This window comes from Tachysurus fulvidraco, chromosome 25 (assembly GCF_022655615.1).
Source record: "Tachysurus fulvidraco isolate hzauxx_2018 chromosome 25, HZAU_PFXX_2.0, whole genome shotgun sequence".
Taxonomy (NCBI): Eukaryota; Metazoa; Chordata; class Actinopteri; order Siluriformes; family Bagridae; genus Tachysurus; species Tachysurus fulvidraco.
The window spans coordinates 12,530,528-12,550,042 of record NC_062542.1 but is presented as its reverse complement, the minus strand read 5'-3'; the positions used below and the strand labels follow the sequence as shown (position 1 = coordinate 12,550,042).

The following is a 19,515-nucleotide window of genomic DNA, read 5'->3' as shown; positions in this document are numbered from 1 at the left end:
AGGACAAATTAAATACAGGACAGAGGAAAAGAGACTTTATCACAAGCTATTATTCAGCATTAAATTGAAAATTGTGACTGTTGGCAAATGGCTATAGTATAAGACTTTTTTTTAAATACTTTTTTCAATTTATTTATTTACATTTATTTTATGTGTCATACTGTATTACACCATGTCTTATATTATTTTATATGTATAAAACAGAAGCATTTAGTAACATCTAAAATAAATATTTTCTGTAGAATTAAAAAGTTTATATTGTTTATATTCTACTAATACACTACTGATACCATGGGTTGCACAACACAATACAACTCGAGATATATGCAGAGCCTAAATAATTAGTATTTTTTTTTTTATTGTATGGTTTTTTGTTTTTTTTTGGACATAATCTACATTATTAGAGATGATGTGCCAGTCCATCACAGAGCACAATCACACATAGTACAGAAAATTTAGAGATGCCATCATATTTTTTGTTTGTTTATTTATTTGTTCTTTAAGTCATTTTCACACAGGTTTTGAGCAACAAGAAAAAACTGCAAACGCACAAATTCAAAGGCTGACGTTATACTTGTACAATTCATTTAAGAAACAGAGGAACTTTTATTCTGAAATTCTTGCCGTGAAGCCGAAATGCATGATGGGATTGCATAAAGCTTTGCTTGAGTACATTAGCATTATAAACAAAGCCCAAGTGTACTCACAATGAATTTCGTTGTCTGCTAAATTGCACAATTTCTTTAATTTTTCTTTACTTCAGAGTAATGCCCGTGGAAGTGGAGAGGAAGTTTGTGTGTGACTCAGATATCCTAGAGAAGCTGAAGGACATTAGAGGTGTGTTTCCTTCTTATATAGATTTTTGTGATTTATTTATTACACCAGGGGTCTCTAACACGTCGTTACTGGTAGCTCACGACCACTTCTGAATAGCTCGCTTACAAAATATTTACAAAATTGATCAAATCAAATTAAATCAATATACCTTTACATTTTGTCCCAATGTAATTCACAGAAGCCCCGCCCCTTTCCGGTGTTGTACCGACTCTGACTCCTAGAACAAATCATATTCCTCCACGCGTGCACGCGCATCATTGAGTTTAATACAGGGCTATGGTAGCTTAGTGGTTAAGGCGTTGGACTACTGACCTGAAGGTGATAGGTTCGAATCTCAGGTTAGCCAAGCTGCCACTTATTGGGCCTATGATTAAGGGCCTTAACCCTCAATTTGTGACTCTGGATAAGGATTTTTGTAATTGTAATACCAAAGATGGGGGACTCGAGTCATATGACTTGACTCGAGTCAGACTTAAGTCACAGACTTGAGACTTGCTTGACAAATACTAAAAAAAGACTAGACTTGACTTTGACTTGACATTCATGACTTGAGACTTGTACGTGTGACTTACTCCCACCTCTGTGTAATACAGTCTTGTTGTGCCATTGAACTTAACAATAACAATTTACTGCTAAATAAAAGAATCAATGAATGAATGAAATCTGATTAACTCGATTCAACAATTAGTATGCTGCTTATGAGAATTTAAAATGATTTATTGCAGCATTTGACTGATAAATATTGACTTTTTTTAAGTTCACACAAAAATGGTTTATGACAATAAACTTTGACAATATGCCAATAATATAATTATTTAATTAATGTGATGATGTGATAATTAATTATAATATAAAATGAGTATCTCTTGGCAACCTTAAATTTGTCAAAGTAGTTCTCAGAGGAAAAAAGGACGGAGACATCTGGTATAGACTGAGATCGGTGCCTGCTCGGGAGAGAAGCTAATGCACGCTTTAAAAAGTAAGCTATATGTCGCTAGATGATGTCAAAGACTCATTTGCATATACAGTGAATTGTCATGTTCGTTTACATTTCAAAACGTGTTTCACGAAGAGGAAAAATTTTATAATGATAAATAGTTGTTCCTATAGAAATACGTTTCCAAATACTAGAATCTCTATAAAAACATACAAGAAAAGAGCTAGTATTACTGAGAAAACATGAACAAAAAGTTCCTTTGTGGAACACAAATGGTGATCAGTGATTGATCATCGAGAACAAAGATGATCAGTTATTTGTCTTTGGAAACACTGGTGATCGGTGATTGATCTTTGAGAACAATTGTAATCAGTGATTGGTTGTTAGGGACAATGGTGATCAGTGATTTGTTGTTGGATTGTTGGGAACATTGGCTCATGGAAGCACAACTCTGATTTTACACACTGATGAAGAATCGTCTGAACCTGCTCTCTTGCACTCAAATAACCAGCAGTTGTCCTGTGAGCTGAAGTGTTTAAATTTGACAGTAAACTATTTTTAAGTTAAATGACCATCAGCGACCACCACAGGACCTTCACCGACCTGGTGTAGGAACATGAACTGACATTTGTCTTATCTCTTCTCTCCTCCTAGCTGTATGTTTGGGTCGGTATGAATTTAAAGATCAGTACTTCGACACAGCAGACTTCACACTGACCCTAAAAGATTTCTGGCTGAGAAAACGTGAAGGATCATGGGAGCTAAAACGGCCCACATCATCAAATTTGAATGCAGAGACAAGGGCAAAGGATGTGTGCACTAATTACAGAGAGATCACAGATGTGCTTCAGATCAGAGTTGAGCTTATGTCTATCATCGGCATTTATGCAGAACACACCGCAGAGTCCTTACAGAAAGAGCAAGATGAAGATGTTCATGCTGAGTTTCAAAAGTGGGTGCAGGAAATGAAGCTGGAGTGTTTTGCGGAGTTCACCACCGTGCGGCATTCTTATACACTGGAATACGAAGGTGATGACAGAAGTGTACGGGTCGATCTGGATCAGGCCGATTTTGGCTACTGTGTCGGAGAGATTGAAGTCCTTGTTTCGGAAGCGGACGAGATGACGTCTGCGATGCAGAGTATCGAGAAGATGGCTCAAAAATTAGGTGACTGGAGAGTAGCAGACCTGTGTTTGTACAATATACTGTAATAATCGACAATGCATTTATATTATTGTTTTTTAAATTCACTACACGAGAGTCAGTTTAAGACTCGACAGACAGAACTTGCACTGCTGCCTGCAGAAAATAAAATGTTGCATATAACAGGAAATGAGAAAATAAAACTGGTGGAACCTAAGTAGATGTGCCACAGTTTTATTATACGTACTGTCACAAACATGCATAATGTTTACTTATGTTTATGTATGTGTATGTTGAATATTAATAGATTTTATAGCAGATAATCGTTTTTATCAGTTTAAAAGTTGCTTTTTATAGAGTATGGGCTGCTCAATGTTATGGTGGACAGTGTTTAAGAGGTTAGCCCACTGACCAGAAGGTTGTGAGTTCAAAACCTTCCACTTCCGAGCTGCTACACAAGCACTCTGTCGCTGTGTAATAAAAAAAAAGTGTCTGTCGCTGTAAATATACAATTAAAAACAGGAGTGATACTTTTGTTTATCTCAGACACTTGTTAGTCATACCAGATAAATTAAATCTATCCAAATAAATAAATGACACAATGAATTGCGTATCAATTAGAGAGACTGATAGACAGACAGATGTATCACGATAGATGATAAAATTGCACGTTAATATCTGCGTATTAGCTTGATGACACGACCATTCATTTATATCAATAGCACCTTTTCTGTCTTCCTCTCTTTGACTCGGAAGGTATCGGAGGTGAGCAGAAAACCAAGGGGAAAATGGAGGTGTATCTTCAGAGATTTCGGCCAGATCACTATGCTGCGCTTCTTAAAGCTCACGTACTGTGAAGTAACTAACTAACATTTTATTCATTAATTATAATGAGAATGAATATGTCTATAATAAAATGAAAATGATTGAAGCTTGAGCAAAAACAGTATAAACTGTTGAGTTGAGGGAATGTTTGTGGATTTGGGGACTTTTTCCCCAACACATTAATGGAAAGTATTCTTAAGCATGTCAACCAACATTCCTGTATCCGTGTTTTATTAAATATCATGTACGCACATTTGAAATCCCGATACAACTTCTTTCAGGACTCTGAATGAATGCGCGTTGGATTGTTTAAAGTTAAAGTTTTGGAAAGATTGTCAGAACACTGAATAGTGAGCGTTTAAATAATATTAGAGATTGGGAAATAAAAGAAACTGTAATGTGTATTAGGATATTTTAATTTTTTTATATTTTCTGTTTGTGATTATTAATGAGTCTGTAATCTCTCTTGAGTCAAGAGTGCTGCATTATTGCATTAAAATTACTCATACGCTGTAAACTAAAGGTAATAAGGAAATAAGGTCCAAGGAAAACAGAGCCAATATGTTTGGGGAGTTTAAAACCTATCACATTCTGTGATGAAACGTTTCTATTCCATTGATAGGCATGATCTCTTCTAGGATGATCGACAGGGCACAAGAGAAAAATCAACGAATGATTTGCAAATTATGTTTTGACCTTCAGAGCGAACAGAATTCTTTTTTGTTTACAACCTCAGAATGTGCCCCTTGCTGTGGCGCTCATCAAAAACCCACCAACATGAAGCACATACACATCTACATATTTAGTGGCAATGAAAAAATCTGAAATCACACGAAAACTGGTTACAGCCTGTTCAAATATTTTCGCCCTACTAGCACTTTGCTGGTCTGATATTGTTGTGATCTTATAGGCTTCTGAACTTGGAATGGAATCTGAAGAAGAATAAAATACAGGACACAAACCGATTGGAATGACGTTCGAAGAAAAGGTTTCTGTAGCCAAGCAAGAGTACGGTAAAGTGGTTATGAAGCAGCATGGGTAAATTGTCGAAGGTTAACTGGTTGAAAGTGTGATAGATTTGCCGAGGTGTAACAGATGCCTGGAATATTCTTTCTGGTAAATGCATATCTGGCGTTAGTTCCACTGAATGGCAAACATAATGCTACAGCATACACAGACGTTCTAGAAAATGCATCAGGAAACGAGCTGACGTTGGGTTTGGTATGAAAGAACTTCACTGATCATATATGAGAGTGAATAAAAATCCATGTGAATGCAGTGCATGTGTGTAAAGCTAAAAATATCAAATATTTCAATTGTTCTGTGTCAAGATCGGTCAAGATTCCTTAAGAACTGTTCAGCCTGGTTGGATATTACAGGAAGTGGCTCGGAGTGAATATTTAACCGCATTTATTTATGTTCTTTAATTTGATTTCTTTAAGTTCATTTCCTGACCTTTCAGCAGTAATGTGAATCTGCACTGCATTTAACTGTCATTCCTACAAGATCAACCTTACCATGTAATATGGAGAGCCTTAGTACCAGAGATCATAAAGGGTCAGCTCGTGGTCTCGTCCTGTTTCTCTCTGTAGTTCTGGGCTTACTGATCAGGTCTAAGGGTTCTATTCTTTCTATTCTTAAAAAAAAAGGGGGAGGGGGGTTTTGTTAATAATAATTGTTGGATAATACAGAAATAGAATTGTGTGCCATTCAATTTTTTATGAATATTTAATGAAATTTCATTTCAGGACTGTGAAAACATCCGTATGTTGAAACCTTTTGTTTTTATTTCTTGACGCACGTACGGCATATAGTGCAATATGGTGCAAACGAACAATTGCAAATAACAGAATGGGTTTAAAAAAAAAAAAACAACAACTCCAAAATCTGCATACCAGATGAACTTGTATGGTTTGTTTATACTCATCCATATAGTCAATAATGCAATTAAAAACCACTTGAGAATGAACAACCATGTAGTACAAATAGCAAATTTAATCTTTACAACATAAATATCATTATGTTAACATTTTATAGTAAACAATTCTAATTGTTCATAACAATTAATAACATATATACTGTACATATTAATCATAATGAAACAAAAATGAGCTGAAGAGATGGTAATATGGGAAGAAGTAGTAAAACAACTGTAGTGTGCATTCATCGAGTAACTCCCAATACAGAACAGAACCAATTGAGTAACAAATGATATGAACTTACAGAAACCGTCAATATATAGAACTACATTGAAAATTACTTTAGACCCTGAGGTTAAGTAAGTGGTGGAGTTATAAAGGCCACCAAATTTGCTCCAAGGATCCACGAGGGATTGAATAACCTTAAGAGTACACTGCAGGATCAGTTTGTTGTAAGCGAAGGTAGAATGTGACATACTGCCCCACCTGGTTCCTCATCTGATTCCTACTAATCCATGCCCCTCTTTCTCTTTTTATCTACTGTGGTCTGTTCATCATCTGCATCCTCTGTTTCCGAAAGGAAGTCCGTGTTGGATCGGAGAACCGTCCCCCCACTTTCATCAATCGTTAGAGTGCCTTCATCATCTTCAGTGCTTCCCTGTATGTCATAGTGAGTCTGTACATCTGCGCGATGTCCGTGTTTGGTGCGATGCATGTCCGTTAGCCATTTTCGTACCTCGTCCGCAGTTAGTCCTACTTCCCTGCCGAGAGCCTCACAGTCTTCTCTTGGTGGAATTTGAAAATCAGCCTCATTTCGTGACTCAGAAAAAGCCCACAGGACCTGCGACTGAAACTCGGTTAGCGCTGGAGTTTCCGAGCCCGAGCTTGAACAAGGCTTTGTACTTGAAGGCTTTGAGGCAAGATTTGCATTTGAGGAGTTGGATTTGGTAACATGTGAACTCTGAAGGTCCTCGGTTGTTGAGATTTGATTTGCATCGAAACGATGTCTTTTTAAATTTATCCCAACTTTCACTCCTTTGGCTTTGCCCGGCTGGTTGTCACCACACTCTAAATTATCCACAATTCGATCCCATATGCTATTATGCTCTTGTTTTAAACCTACCTGACAGATAGAATGTTCTGTGCAAGGAGTCATCTGTGATACCACTTGATCACAAGGCTCTTCTTTGATTTCAAATTTTACTTTCACTTCTTCCCCATTAACACTCATATTCGTTTCTAAAGGTATACGAGATGCACTGGAAACCCCAGTATCTGCTGACTGACTTTGGGAATCACTTGTGCTGAGTTCTTGAACCTGCTGTGCTGAACAGATACCAAGGACCGGCACAGCTTGCTGTACCATATGTTGAGAGCTGTCTCGTGTCGCACTTTGGGCTTGGAGCCCATTCACAATCATTGGCATTAGCATTTGAGTTTGGGGTATTAGCTGAGTAGATGAAGTCCTTGGTGGAGGAAAGACAGAAGGTACAATGGTGTGTGGAACAGAGTTTGGAGCTAATGTTAAGAGAGGAAGAACAGTAGGTACCGCCTGAGCTGACACCACTGGAGCTGGAAGCAACGAGGAAGCAGGCTGAAGCTGAACCTTCTGTCCTTGTGTCACATAATTGCAGGTCTTCGCACTAGCTAACTGTCTGGGATTAGCCACTGTTGTGTCTGCTACGTTTGCCACCATGATTCCGGTTTCTGTATTTGTTTTGGAATTAGCTGCAGTATTTCCAGCCTTCCTGGTACGACTTTGGTGCAATACAGACTTCAGATGGCTCTCTAGGCCGAAGGCATAAAAGTAAGAGACGTGGCACACGTCACACTGGTACGGTTTGGTCGAGGTGTATGGGTAAGCCAGAAGAGGAGTTGAGGAATCCCTGTCATTCAATGCTCCCGTTTTTATCTTCTGGATATGTGTGGCTGAATTATAATGTAGACTCAATGCTGATTTATGAGTAAAGAATTCCATACATGCATGACACTTGAAAAGGTGGTTAGCATTGTTTTTAGCATTGTATTTTTCTTCTTTGACTGAATCCTCTGAGTCACCATAGATGCTTCCTCTGATACCTTCTCCTGATTCGTCATGTGTGTCACTGTCCTGAGAAGAACCATCTTGTTGAACTGGCATTAAACTGGATTTGGTGCTTTCTGAGGACTTTTTCTGTGATGTGTCATCTTTTAAAGAAAAAAAAAGCAGCATTAATCCTGATAAAAAACAGTACCATAAGAGACTTACGTACTAAACGTGAGCTGTAATGATATCCATGTGTGAACATTCAGTGATGGAAAACTTACTGATGTTTTGTATATTGGAGTCTTGGACTTCACTGGAACGGTTCACATATGGTGCCTTAAAGAACAGGAAGGAAACAGGAATCAAGGGGGAAATAATTAATCCAACAGTTTCAGGAACTATCAAAAAGTACACAATCTGTTAGACATACAACTGCTACAAGTTTACTTTGCCTAAAATAACTTATTCATTCATTCGTTTTTTTGACTCATTAATCAGTCTGTTTATGCTACTTGACTAAACAAGTATTGGAACGAATGGACTTAAAACTTACTACTGAAAACAGCAGTAATATTAAAATACTCACAGTAATAAGTAGGTTATTGAGACATGCTGGATGCACACTGTGTCTTTTCGTCAAGTGGAAAGAAAGAGCCTCGCTGTCCTTTTGACGTCTTTGACACAAGGGACACAGGCGCGTTTCAGCAGTGGTTTCTTCCTGTTTCTCCTGTAATCCAAAACAAAATAAAAATACCAGTTTTATTTGAATGAGCATGAAATACTGTACACATGAAAATGTTTTGCCTTTTTGTATTCTGTGAATTGTATTATATTCCTGTGTGATTATAATAAGCCGTATAATAATAATATAATAAGCCATAATAATAAGATAATATAAACCATATTTTTGTAATCTTTAAATGTTTTTTATAAAGTTTTAAAAAAAAACTAAAGTTTACAAAGTTTTGAAAAACTTTTCTCTAAAATGTTTATGCACAGGAAAATATCCATATTTTCATAAATCTCAATTTGTAGCTACCCAAGTTACTGTTACTTTCTGCACGAGCCCCGATCGTGGCGACGCGGTCAGTACGTCGCTTTCGTTAATCGCAGATATGTCCTTGACCTCATATGTTCTCACATTCTATTCTAAAAATTTGTCCAAAATTTATTATTATTATCTCATACACTGTGGTATCACCACAATCACATCCGACAGGACTTTTATTTTGACACGTTACATAGAAACGAAGTGTCCGTTAGTAAAAAGCGACTGTTATCAATATTAAAAGCCGTTATTTGTTTTTGTTTTTGTTTTTAAAAAAAGGGGAAAAAAAGTCCAATCAAAATAGAGCTTAACTTTACTGAGTGTAAGAAGTGAGTGCATATTGATAATTCCATGACACGCGCATGCGCACTGAATAATGTCTGTTTAATTAAATAGCTGTGATGTGAACTGATTGTTTACCTGCCGAGTCCTGCTCTGTGATGTAAACTCTACGTGCACAGCTATAGTCGGGACAGCATTCGGTTTAAGAATCAACCTTTTCCCGAATCCCATCATTTTCTGGCGATAATTAGTAAAACATTCCTCTGTGAAATGAGCGCTGCAGATCCTGATACGATCCAGGTTTTTAAATTTAGGCGCCGTGCGGTTTTTATAAATAAAATCAATCCACTTCTGACGCGTCTCTGGATCTTTTGGGATGTAATGAAGTGAGGCTCCAGATCCTGAATAACACCCCCGACACATGCAGTCCGTCATTCTGTCACCTTTCTGTCTTGTTTTCTCTTAACAGCTTTTCTATACGCTCCTGTAATGGCCTGTATTTGCATATCGGAAAATCATTGGCTCTTATGTTCTTTTGACGCAATAACCCTTTCCTGTCACGTGCCTAAGGATAACGCTTGTGTTTTTACCCCTAGTGAGATCATCAGCAAGTGTAACAAAATTTGACCGGTCAAAATAAAGCGACGAATTATGATTTTTTTTTATGAATCATTATAAATGAGTTTGGGAATGAAGGTGGTTTCTTTTTTTTTTACTTTAAAATCACACCTTTTAATAGTAAGCATTGCTTGATCTATATCTATCTATCTATATATATATATATATATATATATATATATATATATATATATATATATATATATATATGTCTATATATATATATATGTGTGTGTGTGTGTGTGTGTAAAAGCACACGGTATATAAATATATATAGAAAAGCACACACTCCTCTCTCTCTCTCGCTTCTATATATATATATATATATATGTGTGTACAGTAATACCTTGAGATACGTTCATAATCCGTTCCAGAACAGAGCTCGTATCTCAAATCATTTTTTCCCATAAGAAATAGCAGAAAAATAAATTAATCCGTTCCGGCCCTCTAAAAAAATCTCCCTCCCTTGGAAAAAAGCTATAAAAAAACTCCCTCCCTTATTAATTGCTATAGACACACACACACACACACACACACACACACACACACACACACACACACACACACACACAGTATATAAGGATTCCTGTGATATAAAATAAAATGTGGTTTTAATTAATAAGCTTATTTTCCTCAGCCGTGATGAATGTCCTCCGTGGCATTTTGAAGTCTTGTTGTGGGACGAAACCTTCAGATGCAACAACGTGCTCCTGCGCAGCTTTCACGTCTGAGCGCCTCCTCACCACCGAGTGGACGCCAGTGCGCTTCTTAAAGTTATCAAACCATCCTCGACTTGCTTTGAATGACTTCCCTGGAGTTGATGTCTCCTCCTCCTCAGCTGCTTCCTTTTGTTTCAGATCACCGTAGATTAAGCTGGCCTTCTCACAGATGGTCGTCTCGGTGATGGTATCTCCTGACATCTGCTTCTCCTTTATCCACAACAACAGTATCTTCTCCATCTCATCATTTATATTAGAACGTAACTTCGATATAATCGTCACGCCCTTAGAAGGATTTAGGTTCTTGATAACATCCTTCTGCTTTAGGATGGTACATATGGTGGATGTAGGGCGACCATACACGCGTGCTAGATCACTCACGCGGGCACCACGCTCGTATTTATCCACAATTTCATGCTTTATTTCCATGGTCATCATGCGTTTCTTCTTCTCACTACCATTCTTACCACTCACCTTCTTAGGACTCATCACTATTATGGGGAATAATGCACAGAATAGGGAGAAAATCACGTAGATAACACAAACACAGTACGGAAGACTCGTGGGAGATGCGTACGGAAGTCGACGAACACGTGAAGTGAACACGTGAAGCGGCGTGGGATTCTCTGCTGCCACCTAGCGTCGGCGTCTGGAAGCGTGCTCGTATCTCAAGGTATTACAGTATATATACTAATAAAGCACACGTCCTGTATGACGCATATATCAGGTCAGGGTTGACCTGAAAACGAGCCAGCCAACTTGCAAATAAATGCCTAATGGCTATAACATGACCAAGACCAGGTGTACAAAAGATTTAAAGTTATTTTTCTTTAACTCTGTGTGCACGCACTTAGGCATCAGGAAGCATTCGAGGTCTATAAACACCTTACAACACCTTATATTAGTATGTATTTTATTATTATTTTGTTTTATCGTTTACGAGTGGTTTAAATCGAAAGAAATGAAATATAGCTGCGTTTGTGGTGTTAACACGGTCTCTGGGTCAAAATACTGACACCTGCAGTCGACATTTAAAGTGCGCGAGTACATCGAGCTTTACGGTAGCGCTTTTGAGAGCCATAACCTGTAGAGCTTAATTCTATTCAATTCAATCTACTTTATTTTATTTGTGTAGTGCTTTTTACACTTGACATTGTCTCAAAGCAACTTTACAGAACATAAATATAGAACAAAATGTTATTATAAAGAATAATTTAAATATTAATAGAATACAAAAATTAAAGATTATTATTAGACCTATTTAAATGTGTTTGTATTTATTCCCAATGAGCAAGTCTGAAGTGATTCAGGTGACTGTGTTGAGGAAAAACTCCCTTAGATGGTAAAAGAAGAAGCCATGAGAGGAACCAGACCAGACTTACATCTTCATTTAACACAACACCAAACCTAAAATAAACTGTCTGATATTCAGAAAGGGTTAAGACTTGAATTACATTTGTATTTCTTTTAGCATATATCTTTTTGTATGTTATGGATTGCTTTGGGTTATGTGCTATACATTTCTGGAATTATAATATCACAGTATTAGTATTGTGACTCTGTTATTACTGTGACTCTATCAGACAATTCATCCAACATAAAACTACACATTGCATGCACTTTACAGTAATAATAATAATAATAATAATAATAATAATAATATGCACAAAATAATAATCATTATAATTGTGTCAACGCATCATATTAGATTTTGATTGTCAGTGATTAGAAAGAGATCATTTTACTTATCTACCAGCAGATGGCGCTGATGCTGTTTACGTGTTTTTTAAGTGTTTACGCTGACTTTTAAAAAGAAGAGCATGAAAGAATTATACACAAAAACATATACTAATGTTAAACCTAATGTTTACCTGATTTATAAAACAGAAAGATAGCTAACAGGCACAACAGGCTTTAGTGTCTATCAGCCAGACTGGAGTGCATATGACTGCAACCCTTACTGGAGAAGCAGCTGGTAGATGGGGATGAGATTAAATGGAGTACACAAACACACACAAGTAAAGACATCATCTAGAAGGCCTTCTTTTTTTTCCTTAGTTCTGAGATTAGTTCTGCTGCTATTTTAATGATATCATTAATTTCTTCCTTATAGCGTTTAACCAATCAGATGTAAGAAAAAAATTAAAAACAAGAAGAAAAAGAAAGTAAAACATTTAAGGGTAAAAAGCTATTTAAAGGACACTCAAATTCTCCATTCTCTCTGACATGCATTTCATTTCATCTCTCTCTCTCTCTCTCTCTCTCTCTCTCTCTCTCTCTCTCTCTCTCTCTCTCTCTCTCTCTCTCTCTCTCTCTCTCTGAACACTCAATGACCTTTCCGTACTCAGCTCCTGCGTTCCTTTCACTGCTTTGAAGTTTCTCTGGTTTGACTTTGAGCAGCTGCTTTACACTATTTTGGGTCCGGAGTCCCTTTTCACACACACACACACACACACACACACACACACACACACACACACACACACACACACACACACACACACACACACACACACACACACACACACACACACACACACACACACACACACACACACACACACACACACACACACACACACAAATGGAAACTAGAAGTGTTAAGAATCTTGGTGATTAGGAGAGATCATCTCTATAATGATTAAAGGTTTTCTGAAATTTCCACTAATCAGCTTTCTTTAAACGATACATGTTGCCCCTTTTGGAAAGACATTTTGCTGTTGCAGGGATTACAGACTGGGACTCCATTAAAGTAAACAGAGTAAAAAAAAAGCTTTTTTGACTGTCCTAACAATAGATTATACAATAGATATATTGTATATATTCTATATACAATAGATAGATAGATAGATAGATAGATAGATAGATAGATAGATAGATAGATAGATAGATAGATAGATAGATAGATAGATAGATAGATAGATAGATTTCATACACAGAAGCCATTTTAATGTGACATGTCATTAGATTCCAGTTGACATTATTAATTTGTTCATCATCTTCAGTTATCCTGTTCAGGCTCACTGTGGATACAGAGTCTCTCTTGATGAGAACACTGGGCAAGAGGCAGGAAGGAAAACACCCTGAATGTAAAGCCAATTCATTACAGAGCACCATGCATACACTCATTCACACACTCAGTCACACTTCTAAGCAATTCAGCTTAGCAAAGGAGGTGGGAGAAGACCTTCAGATGTAGGGACATCAGCAAAACTAACCCGAGTTCAGGATCGAAGTGGATCATTAATAGGATCAATAATGATATATTTCATAGCAGTGATTAGCTGTGATTGCACCAATTAGAAAATTTGTAAATCATGGACCACTTGGATAAGAACTTTGTGAGTGTTTGCTCACTTAGGATCACCAACTATCCTTCATGTCACCCAGAGTGTGTTAGTGACATGTGTGTAATTATTCATTAGACTGGTTAAACATTTGTCTCAGCTAAATTGTCAATTGTGTCTGGACACAATGGCCATGATGTTGGTAAACCGTTTTTTTTTTTGTACACTTTTTTTTGTATTTTCATATACATTTCTGTCATAATTATGTTGGTAAATGCATAAAAGCTTTGAAATCAAAGAGATCAAGGTACGACTCTAACAGTTAATATGCATAAATGAGGAATGCTAAATCTACTGGAGAATAGCACAGGGTTACCATCTTGCTCTGGTGTCTGTAAGCTAGGTAGTTAGTTTGTTATAGTCAGTCAGTTTTAATTTTAGTGTTGTGTGTTGGCTGCTGCCATAGCATATATAGCTGCTAACCAGTGCTAAGGAAGCTAATTTGCAACTGTAGCGGTCAAGCTAAAAGCTAATCATAAATAAAAAAAACTAAGCTACAGTACAGCCAAATCACTCCTCCGATAAAGTGGCTAGCTAAACTAGATACAAAGAAAGATTAGACAAGTACTCTAAAGCATTGTTTATGGAAACTGTGACTTTCCAGCTAGTTTTATTGAATTTATTTAACACGAAATGGAATTTGTACAAGGTATGCCATAAAAATATATTTATGGCAGCTTTTAGCTAAAACCAACAAGCAACAGATACAAAGAGGTTTCAGTCTACTAATCAAGGTTCATTTAATTTCTGGAAATATCTAGCTAGCTAAATGTAGCGCTACAAAACTTTGTTATAAGACTAGCTACATTGTTTGGAATATACTATCAGCTCCTACTACACTACTACAGTTGAGTTTTTATTGAAACTATCTAGCACTGCTCTTCTGGTCCATGTCTTTTTCAGTGCAACTTTAATTCTGCCAAAAGATTAAGCAGTAAATGCTGACATCACCTACTTCAGTATATTTTGTTTTGAACTTTGTTTACATGACAATAATGGAATTCAGCGACAATCAGCATTATAAACTAATGAAGTGTCTCAGTGGTGATGTCTGCTGGACGGAGTTATGATAAGTATGGAAAGATGACCTGCACGCTATTCATGTCTTGGCAATGCTTTTTTAAATAAACAGACGGTGGGATCTGTTCACTGCTTACGAGCCTCAATCTAAATTTAGCAGCATGCTACAGGCTCATCATGGCCTTCGGGAACAAGTGTACGATTACACACGTGGAAGCAAATCTATAAAATCACAACTCTATATACGCTTCATATCCACGTTTAGGCGTGTCATAAGAGATCGCTGACAGGATTCAAGCTCGGCTTGGTTATTTATCGCACTGCTTACAGTGCTGAAATACTCTACTAAACAACTAGGCTTGAAAATAATAAAAGGCTTCTTTTAAAAAATGTCTACTGTTAAGAAATGTGAAGCAGAACGGTAGTGTTGCTAGCATTCCAGTTATTCCAAATACGTTACTATTTTATCCTGAGGATCTGTGAATACAGGAAGGCCTCTGAGATTCTATTTGATTGTGATTGCCTGTATATTAATCGCCATTCAGATGGAGAAACGATTTAAAGGGGATTTAAAAATAAATAGTGTAGTTTAGAGAGATAATGAGGAACAGGACACATTGTTATTAAGTAGTGAACACTACAACAAGATTGCAAAAAAAAAAAAAAAAACATCACTTTTGATGCATAACATGTTTATTGTTATACACAGATCACTTCTTTACAATCTCCAGAGTACAAACGTCACTGGGGTTTAAATATGCTTCAAATGCCTAAAGTCGTACCTTTCTTCTCTTCCGGTAGTAGAATATATCTACAACAATGGCTCAACAAGGGGTAAATCACAAGTGTGGGGACTTAATGAGTAATCACATGTGTGGTGTTGTTATTTATTTATTTATTTATTTATTTATTTATTTATTTATTTATTTAGTCAAAAATGTGTGACACAACTGATTACTCATTAAGTCACTCACCCCTAAAATAAATGTGCAAAACGTTAGAAAAATACCAGGGACTACGGACTTTGTAAGCTTTGTAAAAAGAGATTAAAACGGTTGTTATAAATGTTTTCTTTGTGCAATATCTGTTAATTTTAGAAAAATAATTATGCCCTTTGATTACTCTGTAAAATAATAAATCAAATGGGAAAACATGAACAGAGGCCATATACATTGCAAAAGATTTGCTGCACAACACATATTCACAAAAATAATAATTAAAAAAAGAGAAATTAAAATGGCAAAGTAGATACCACGTAATGCTTAAATGCTTAATGATTTAGATAAAAATATTTTTTTGCTGTACATAGTTTGAAAATTTAGTATAGTCATTGTTTTGATATTTTTTTGTAAACGTTTTTAAAGTTTATTTTTATAACAGAATATATATATATATATATATATATATATATATATATATATATATATATATATATATATATATATATATATATATATATATGAGAACGGTTGATCATCTATGGTAATATTTGCCAAAATGAAGAATATTCAGTAGGCACATTATTATGTTAAATATCCCTGCAAAGCATTTTTGCCTAAACTGAGAATCTAGCAAGCAACTGTGAGTAAAGTAAAAAAGTTGCATACACAGTAGAGATGATGTACAATGACGATCTCGATTTTACAATCTCAACTGAGTAAAACAGCAGATATGTTTGGCAGTGAACTGTAGTGCATGTACTTCTCAATAAACAGCCGCATTCAGATATTGGACTTAATGTTGGTACATAGCAGATTTGAAATAAATAATGCAAAGCAGTAATAAAAACAAAGCCATAGCCTATGTAAGCCCTTTTATAATTCATGTCTTAAAACAATACGTATGCACTGCTAATTATAGAATAAATAAGTCTTCTATGAAATGATAGATGCACGCAGATTTGGTAATAAATCCAATCAAATCACTACTCTGTGCCAGCAATAATGAAACATAACAGTGGCACAATGTAGTGTTCCCTTACTAAAGAATTAAGACAAGACCTGTTTCTTTTTTTTTCTTTTTTCCCTTTTTCTTCTTTTGCATTCCTCTGAGGTAAACAGTAGTTAAAGACTCTTTAATTGCAAAACATCTGTTACATATATGAATTAACCCCTTCACACCCCGTGACCATTCCACAAGTCAAGAATTTCCACCTTAAACGGATGAAAACTGATTAGTTGATGGGTAATAAAGGTGTAAACACCGGGCGTACACATGATATATGATTTTAAATCATAAGATAATGATGTTATATTTGATGAATCTGCTACGATCCAGTAGCTTACAGTGAAAATGTGATGGATTTATTACTACCTTGAATTTAAAGTAGATGATGATGAACAAACGCACTTGAATGGTGCAGCAGTGACATAAGCCAATCATGAGCGTCTGTAAAGTTGATATGTGGAAGAGGGTTGATAGCTCTCTCCTCTGAATGTGTTACACCTTGACATACAACACACAGCAGTTAAAAAGATGTTCTTTCATAGCTGGATTCATGTGGCTGTGTTTATAATCATGTGTTAGTCTCCACCCTTCCCATTGGTTGCTGTTGTGGTAGTGGGTGGGATTTAGTATCAAATTGTAAAGGACATGTAAACAGATGTTATGGGCGATTCACCTGGTTATGTGATTAAATTACTTTATTCTGATTAAATCAGTTTATAAATATGAATTACAGTTATGGACAGTTAAATTTAATATTTGTTGAATATTTTGTCAAATAATTTCAGTTAATGCATCAATCCAACTCCTTGGATTGTTATGTCTCAAAATTGGGTAACTAATCAGAAGTCAACAAGAGTATAGTTAAAAAAAAGTGTAATAGCTTGTAGTGCGCTCGTTTTAAATGCTGATGCGTATATTTGATGCCATTAAAATTGTAAAAAATAAATAAATAAATAAAAAGAAAAACCATAGATTTTTAACAAACGCAACAGGTCTGAAGGGGTTAATTCAACTCCTAACTGAGAATTTTGAATATTTTGTTTTCTAACATGCAAACAAAGCTCAGACCTTTCTTTTTTAAACCTAAAACATTAAAAAAAAAAAAAATCATCTACTTCTCACTGCTCATTTGTAGACATGTGCCGATAACCGGTTATATAATGCGATATTATGTGTCAATAGACGTGATGCTACTTTGTGACATTCTGCATTCGGAAACATCGTGGTGAAAAAAATTCGATTTTATTTCATGCATTTTTTACAGTTGCATTTGAGGCTGTATTTTTACATTATTTGTGTAATGTCCTAAAATTGTGTAGCTGTGTAAAAAAACCCCACACAATTGCGATTCCTAGGGCAACGATTCAATATTTGATGAATAAGCTATAAGCCGATTCGAATCAATTCATTCAATTTGTTCCCAATCATTGCTAAACAACAAACAAAAAAAAATCTTTATTCAGAGGAACAATTTTAACTTCATTAGTGTTAAATATTATTTTTTAAATACAATGTAAGTTGTGACCAAATGTTTATTATTTAGTTGCGATTATCGGCACGTGCCTAGTCATTTGCGTGAACATGAACGAACCAAATCAAATAAACTGCATGCACGATGAGCAACGCTCAATTCACAAATACATACAGCATAAACATTTCACCTCCTTTACATTTTAGTAAACAATATTCAACCACGTGGCTGTGCGCATGGTGAGTCGTATTACAGTAGACAATCCTCTCCGTCTTTCATCTTCGTCTCGTCGTCGTATCAGTTTGGTTTTCAGTGGAACAAAGCGAGCTGTTGGTTGAATGCCTTTGCATGGTGTGATATATCATTTTGAGAAAAAATTTTTTTTGCACATTTTGGAGAAGTGAAATAAGTCTGCAATGCATGAGTGCATGAGGACAACAGAGAACTGAATGAAATGCTACCATGACAAAGGGCATGCTTCTACACATAGACATGTGCTGATAATGAGTTATAGTATTAATAATCAGTAAAAATATTTAACACGTTATAATAGTGTTTTGTGGAATACTTGTTGCCTATGGTAACGGATGGAGGAAATATTCTGATAAATACTTGCAAAATTAAATGAAAATGATTCAAATTAAAAATTAATTCATCAAAAGCAATTAAAAAAAAAATATCATAAAACTGATCATAAGGGGAACATGGCGTAACGCAGTAACAGTACCGCTTATGTAATGTTATAAGACTGGCGATGGAGGCTGTGGTGCATGTTCGTTTTTCTCTGACTAGCGTGGAAAGTCCACTGAACACATTCCTCTGGCACTGAGCATAAATCTCCGAAACCAACACGTCAGACGGGAAAGAAACGAGGCAGCTGTTTGTGCCTGTCATGTAAAAGTGCACCGTATGTTTCCACACAGATCAGCATAGATCAGCACACCATAAACTTTTTCTCACACACTTCTCTCCTTTTTTTTTCTTGTTGCTTTTCTTTCATTCCTTTTTTCTTTTCTTTTCTGTTTTGTTTTGAACGGTCAGTCTTTCACACGGCTAAATGAGCCTTGAAATGTTACGTCGTCCTCCAAAGGCGTTCTTATTTTCCAAAACTTCCTCTGATGCTCCCACGGCCAAGGACCAGCGCCAGTTTAATGTAACACTGTGTTATTTCCATGACTGAGAAATAAAAACGTTAGAAGGTTATAGCTTGCAGGAAATTCCTCTAAAAGAAATATTACATCTCTTCGTTTTTACTGGAAGTTGTCTAAAGTGCTAACAAGGAAAAATATATATTAAAGATAAATTAAGTAAATCAAAAAAACAAATTAAAATGCATCACTGTAAAATTTAGAATAACATTCCTCATTAAAATTCTT

At 36.0% G+C, this 19,515-nt stretch overlaps 3 protein-coding genes across 5 annotated transcripts in view; 1 reads left to right on the top strand and 2 right to left on the bottom strand.

The window, feature by feature from the left end:
- The first annotated feature begins 628 nt into the window (after positions 1–628).
- thtpa (thiamine triphosphatase) lies at positions 629–4,146 on the top strand. Of its 2 annotated transcripts, XM_027174116.2 has the most exons (4): positions 715–837; positions 1,731–1,816; positions 2,429–2,941; positions 3,674–4,146. In XM_027174116.2, the coding sequence occupies exons 2-4, from the start codon at positions 1,801–1,803 to the stop codon at positions 3,772–3,774; spliced, it is 630 nt and encodes a 209-aa protein (XP_027029917.1). In that variant the 5' UTR covers positions 715–837; positions 1,731–1,800; the 3' UTR covers positions 3,775–4,146. The 2 variants fall into 2 exon arrangements, with proteins under 2 accessions (XP_047664646.1, XP_027029917.1); XM_047808690.1 differs by lacking the exon at positions 1,731–1,816 and having other exon boundaries at positions 629–837.
- A 1,571-nt stretch (positions 4,147–5,717) lies between these two features.
- LOC113660511 (zinc finger homeobox protein 4-like) lies at positions 5,718–11,172 on the bottom strand. 2 transcript variants are annotated; one of them, XM_027174071.2, is made up of 4 exons: positions 10,268–11,172; positions 8,274–8,414; positions 7,969–8,023; positions 5,718–7,848 (listed from the first exon to the last, which is right to left on the bottom strand). In XM_027174071.2, exons 1-4 carry the CDS (start codon positions 10,841–10,843, stop codon positions 6,170–6,172), a joined length of 2,451 nt encoding a protein of 816 aa, XP_027029872.1. In that variant the 5' UTR covers positions 10,844–11,172; the 3' UTR covers positions 5,718–6,169. The 2 variants fall into 2 exon arrangements, with proteins under 2 accessions (XP_027029872.1, XP_027029880.1); XM_027174079.2 differs by lacking the exon at positions 10,268–11,172 and adding an exon at positions 9,156–9,756.
- Positions 11,173–19,102: 7,930 nt separating this feature from the next.
- The window catches only part of jph1a (junctophilin 1a), a 34,756-nt gene continuing 34,343 nt past the window's right edge, over positions 19,103–19,515 (bottom strand). The window contains exon 6 of the mRNA XM_027174093.2: positions 19,103–19,315. The gene's annotated coding sequence lies outside the window, so the exon portion shown is untranslated. The remainder of the gene's footprint in view (positions 19,316–19,515) is intronic.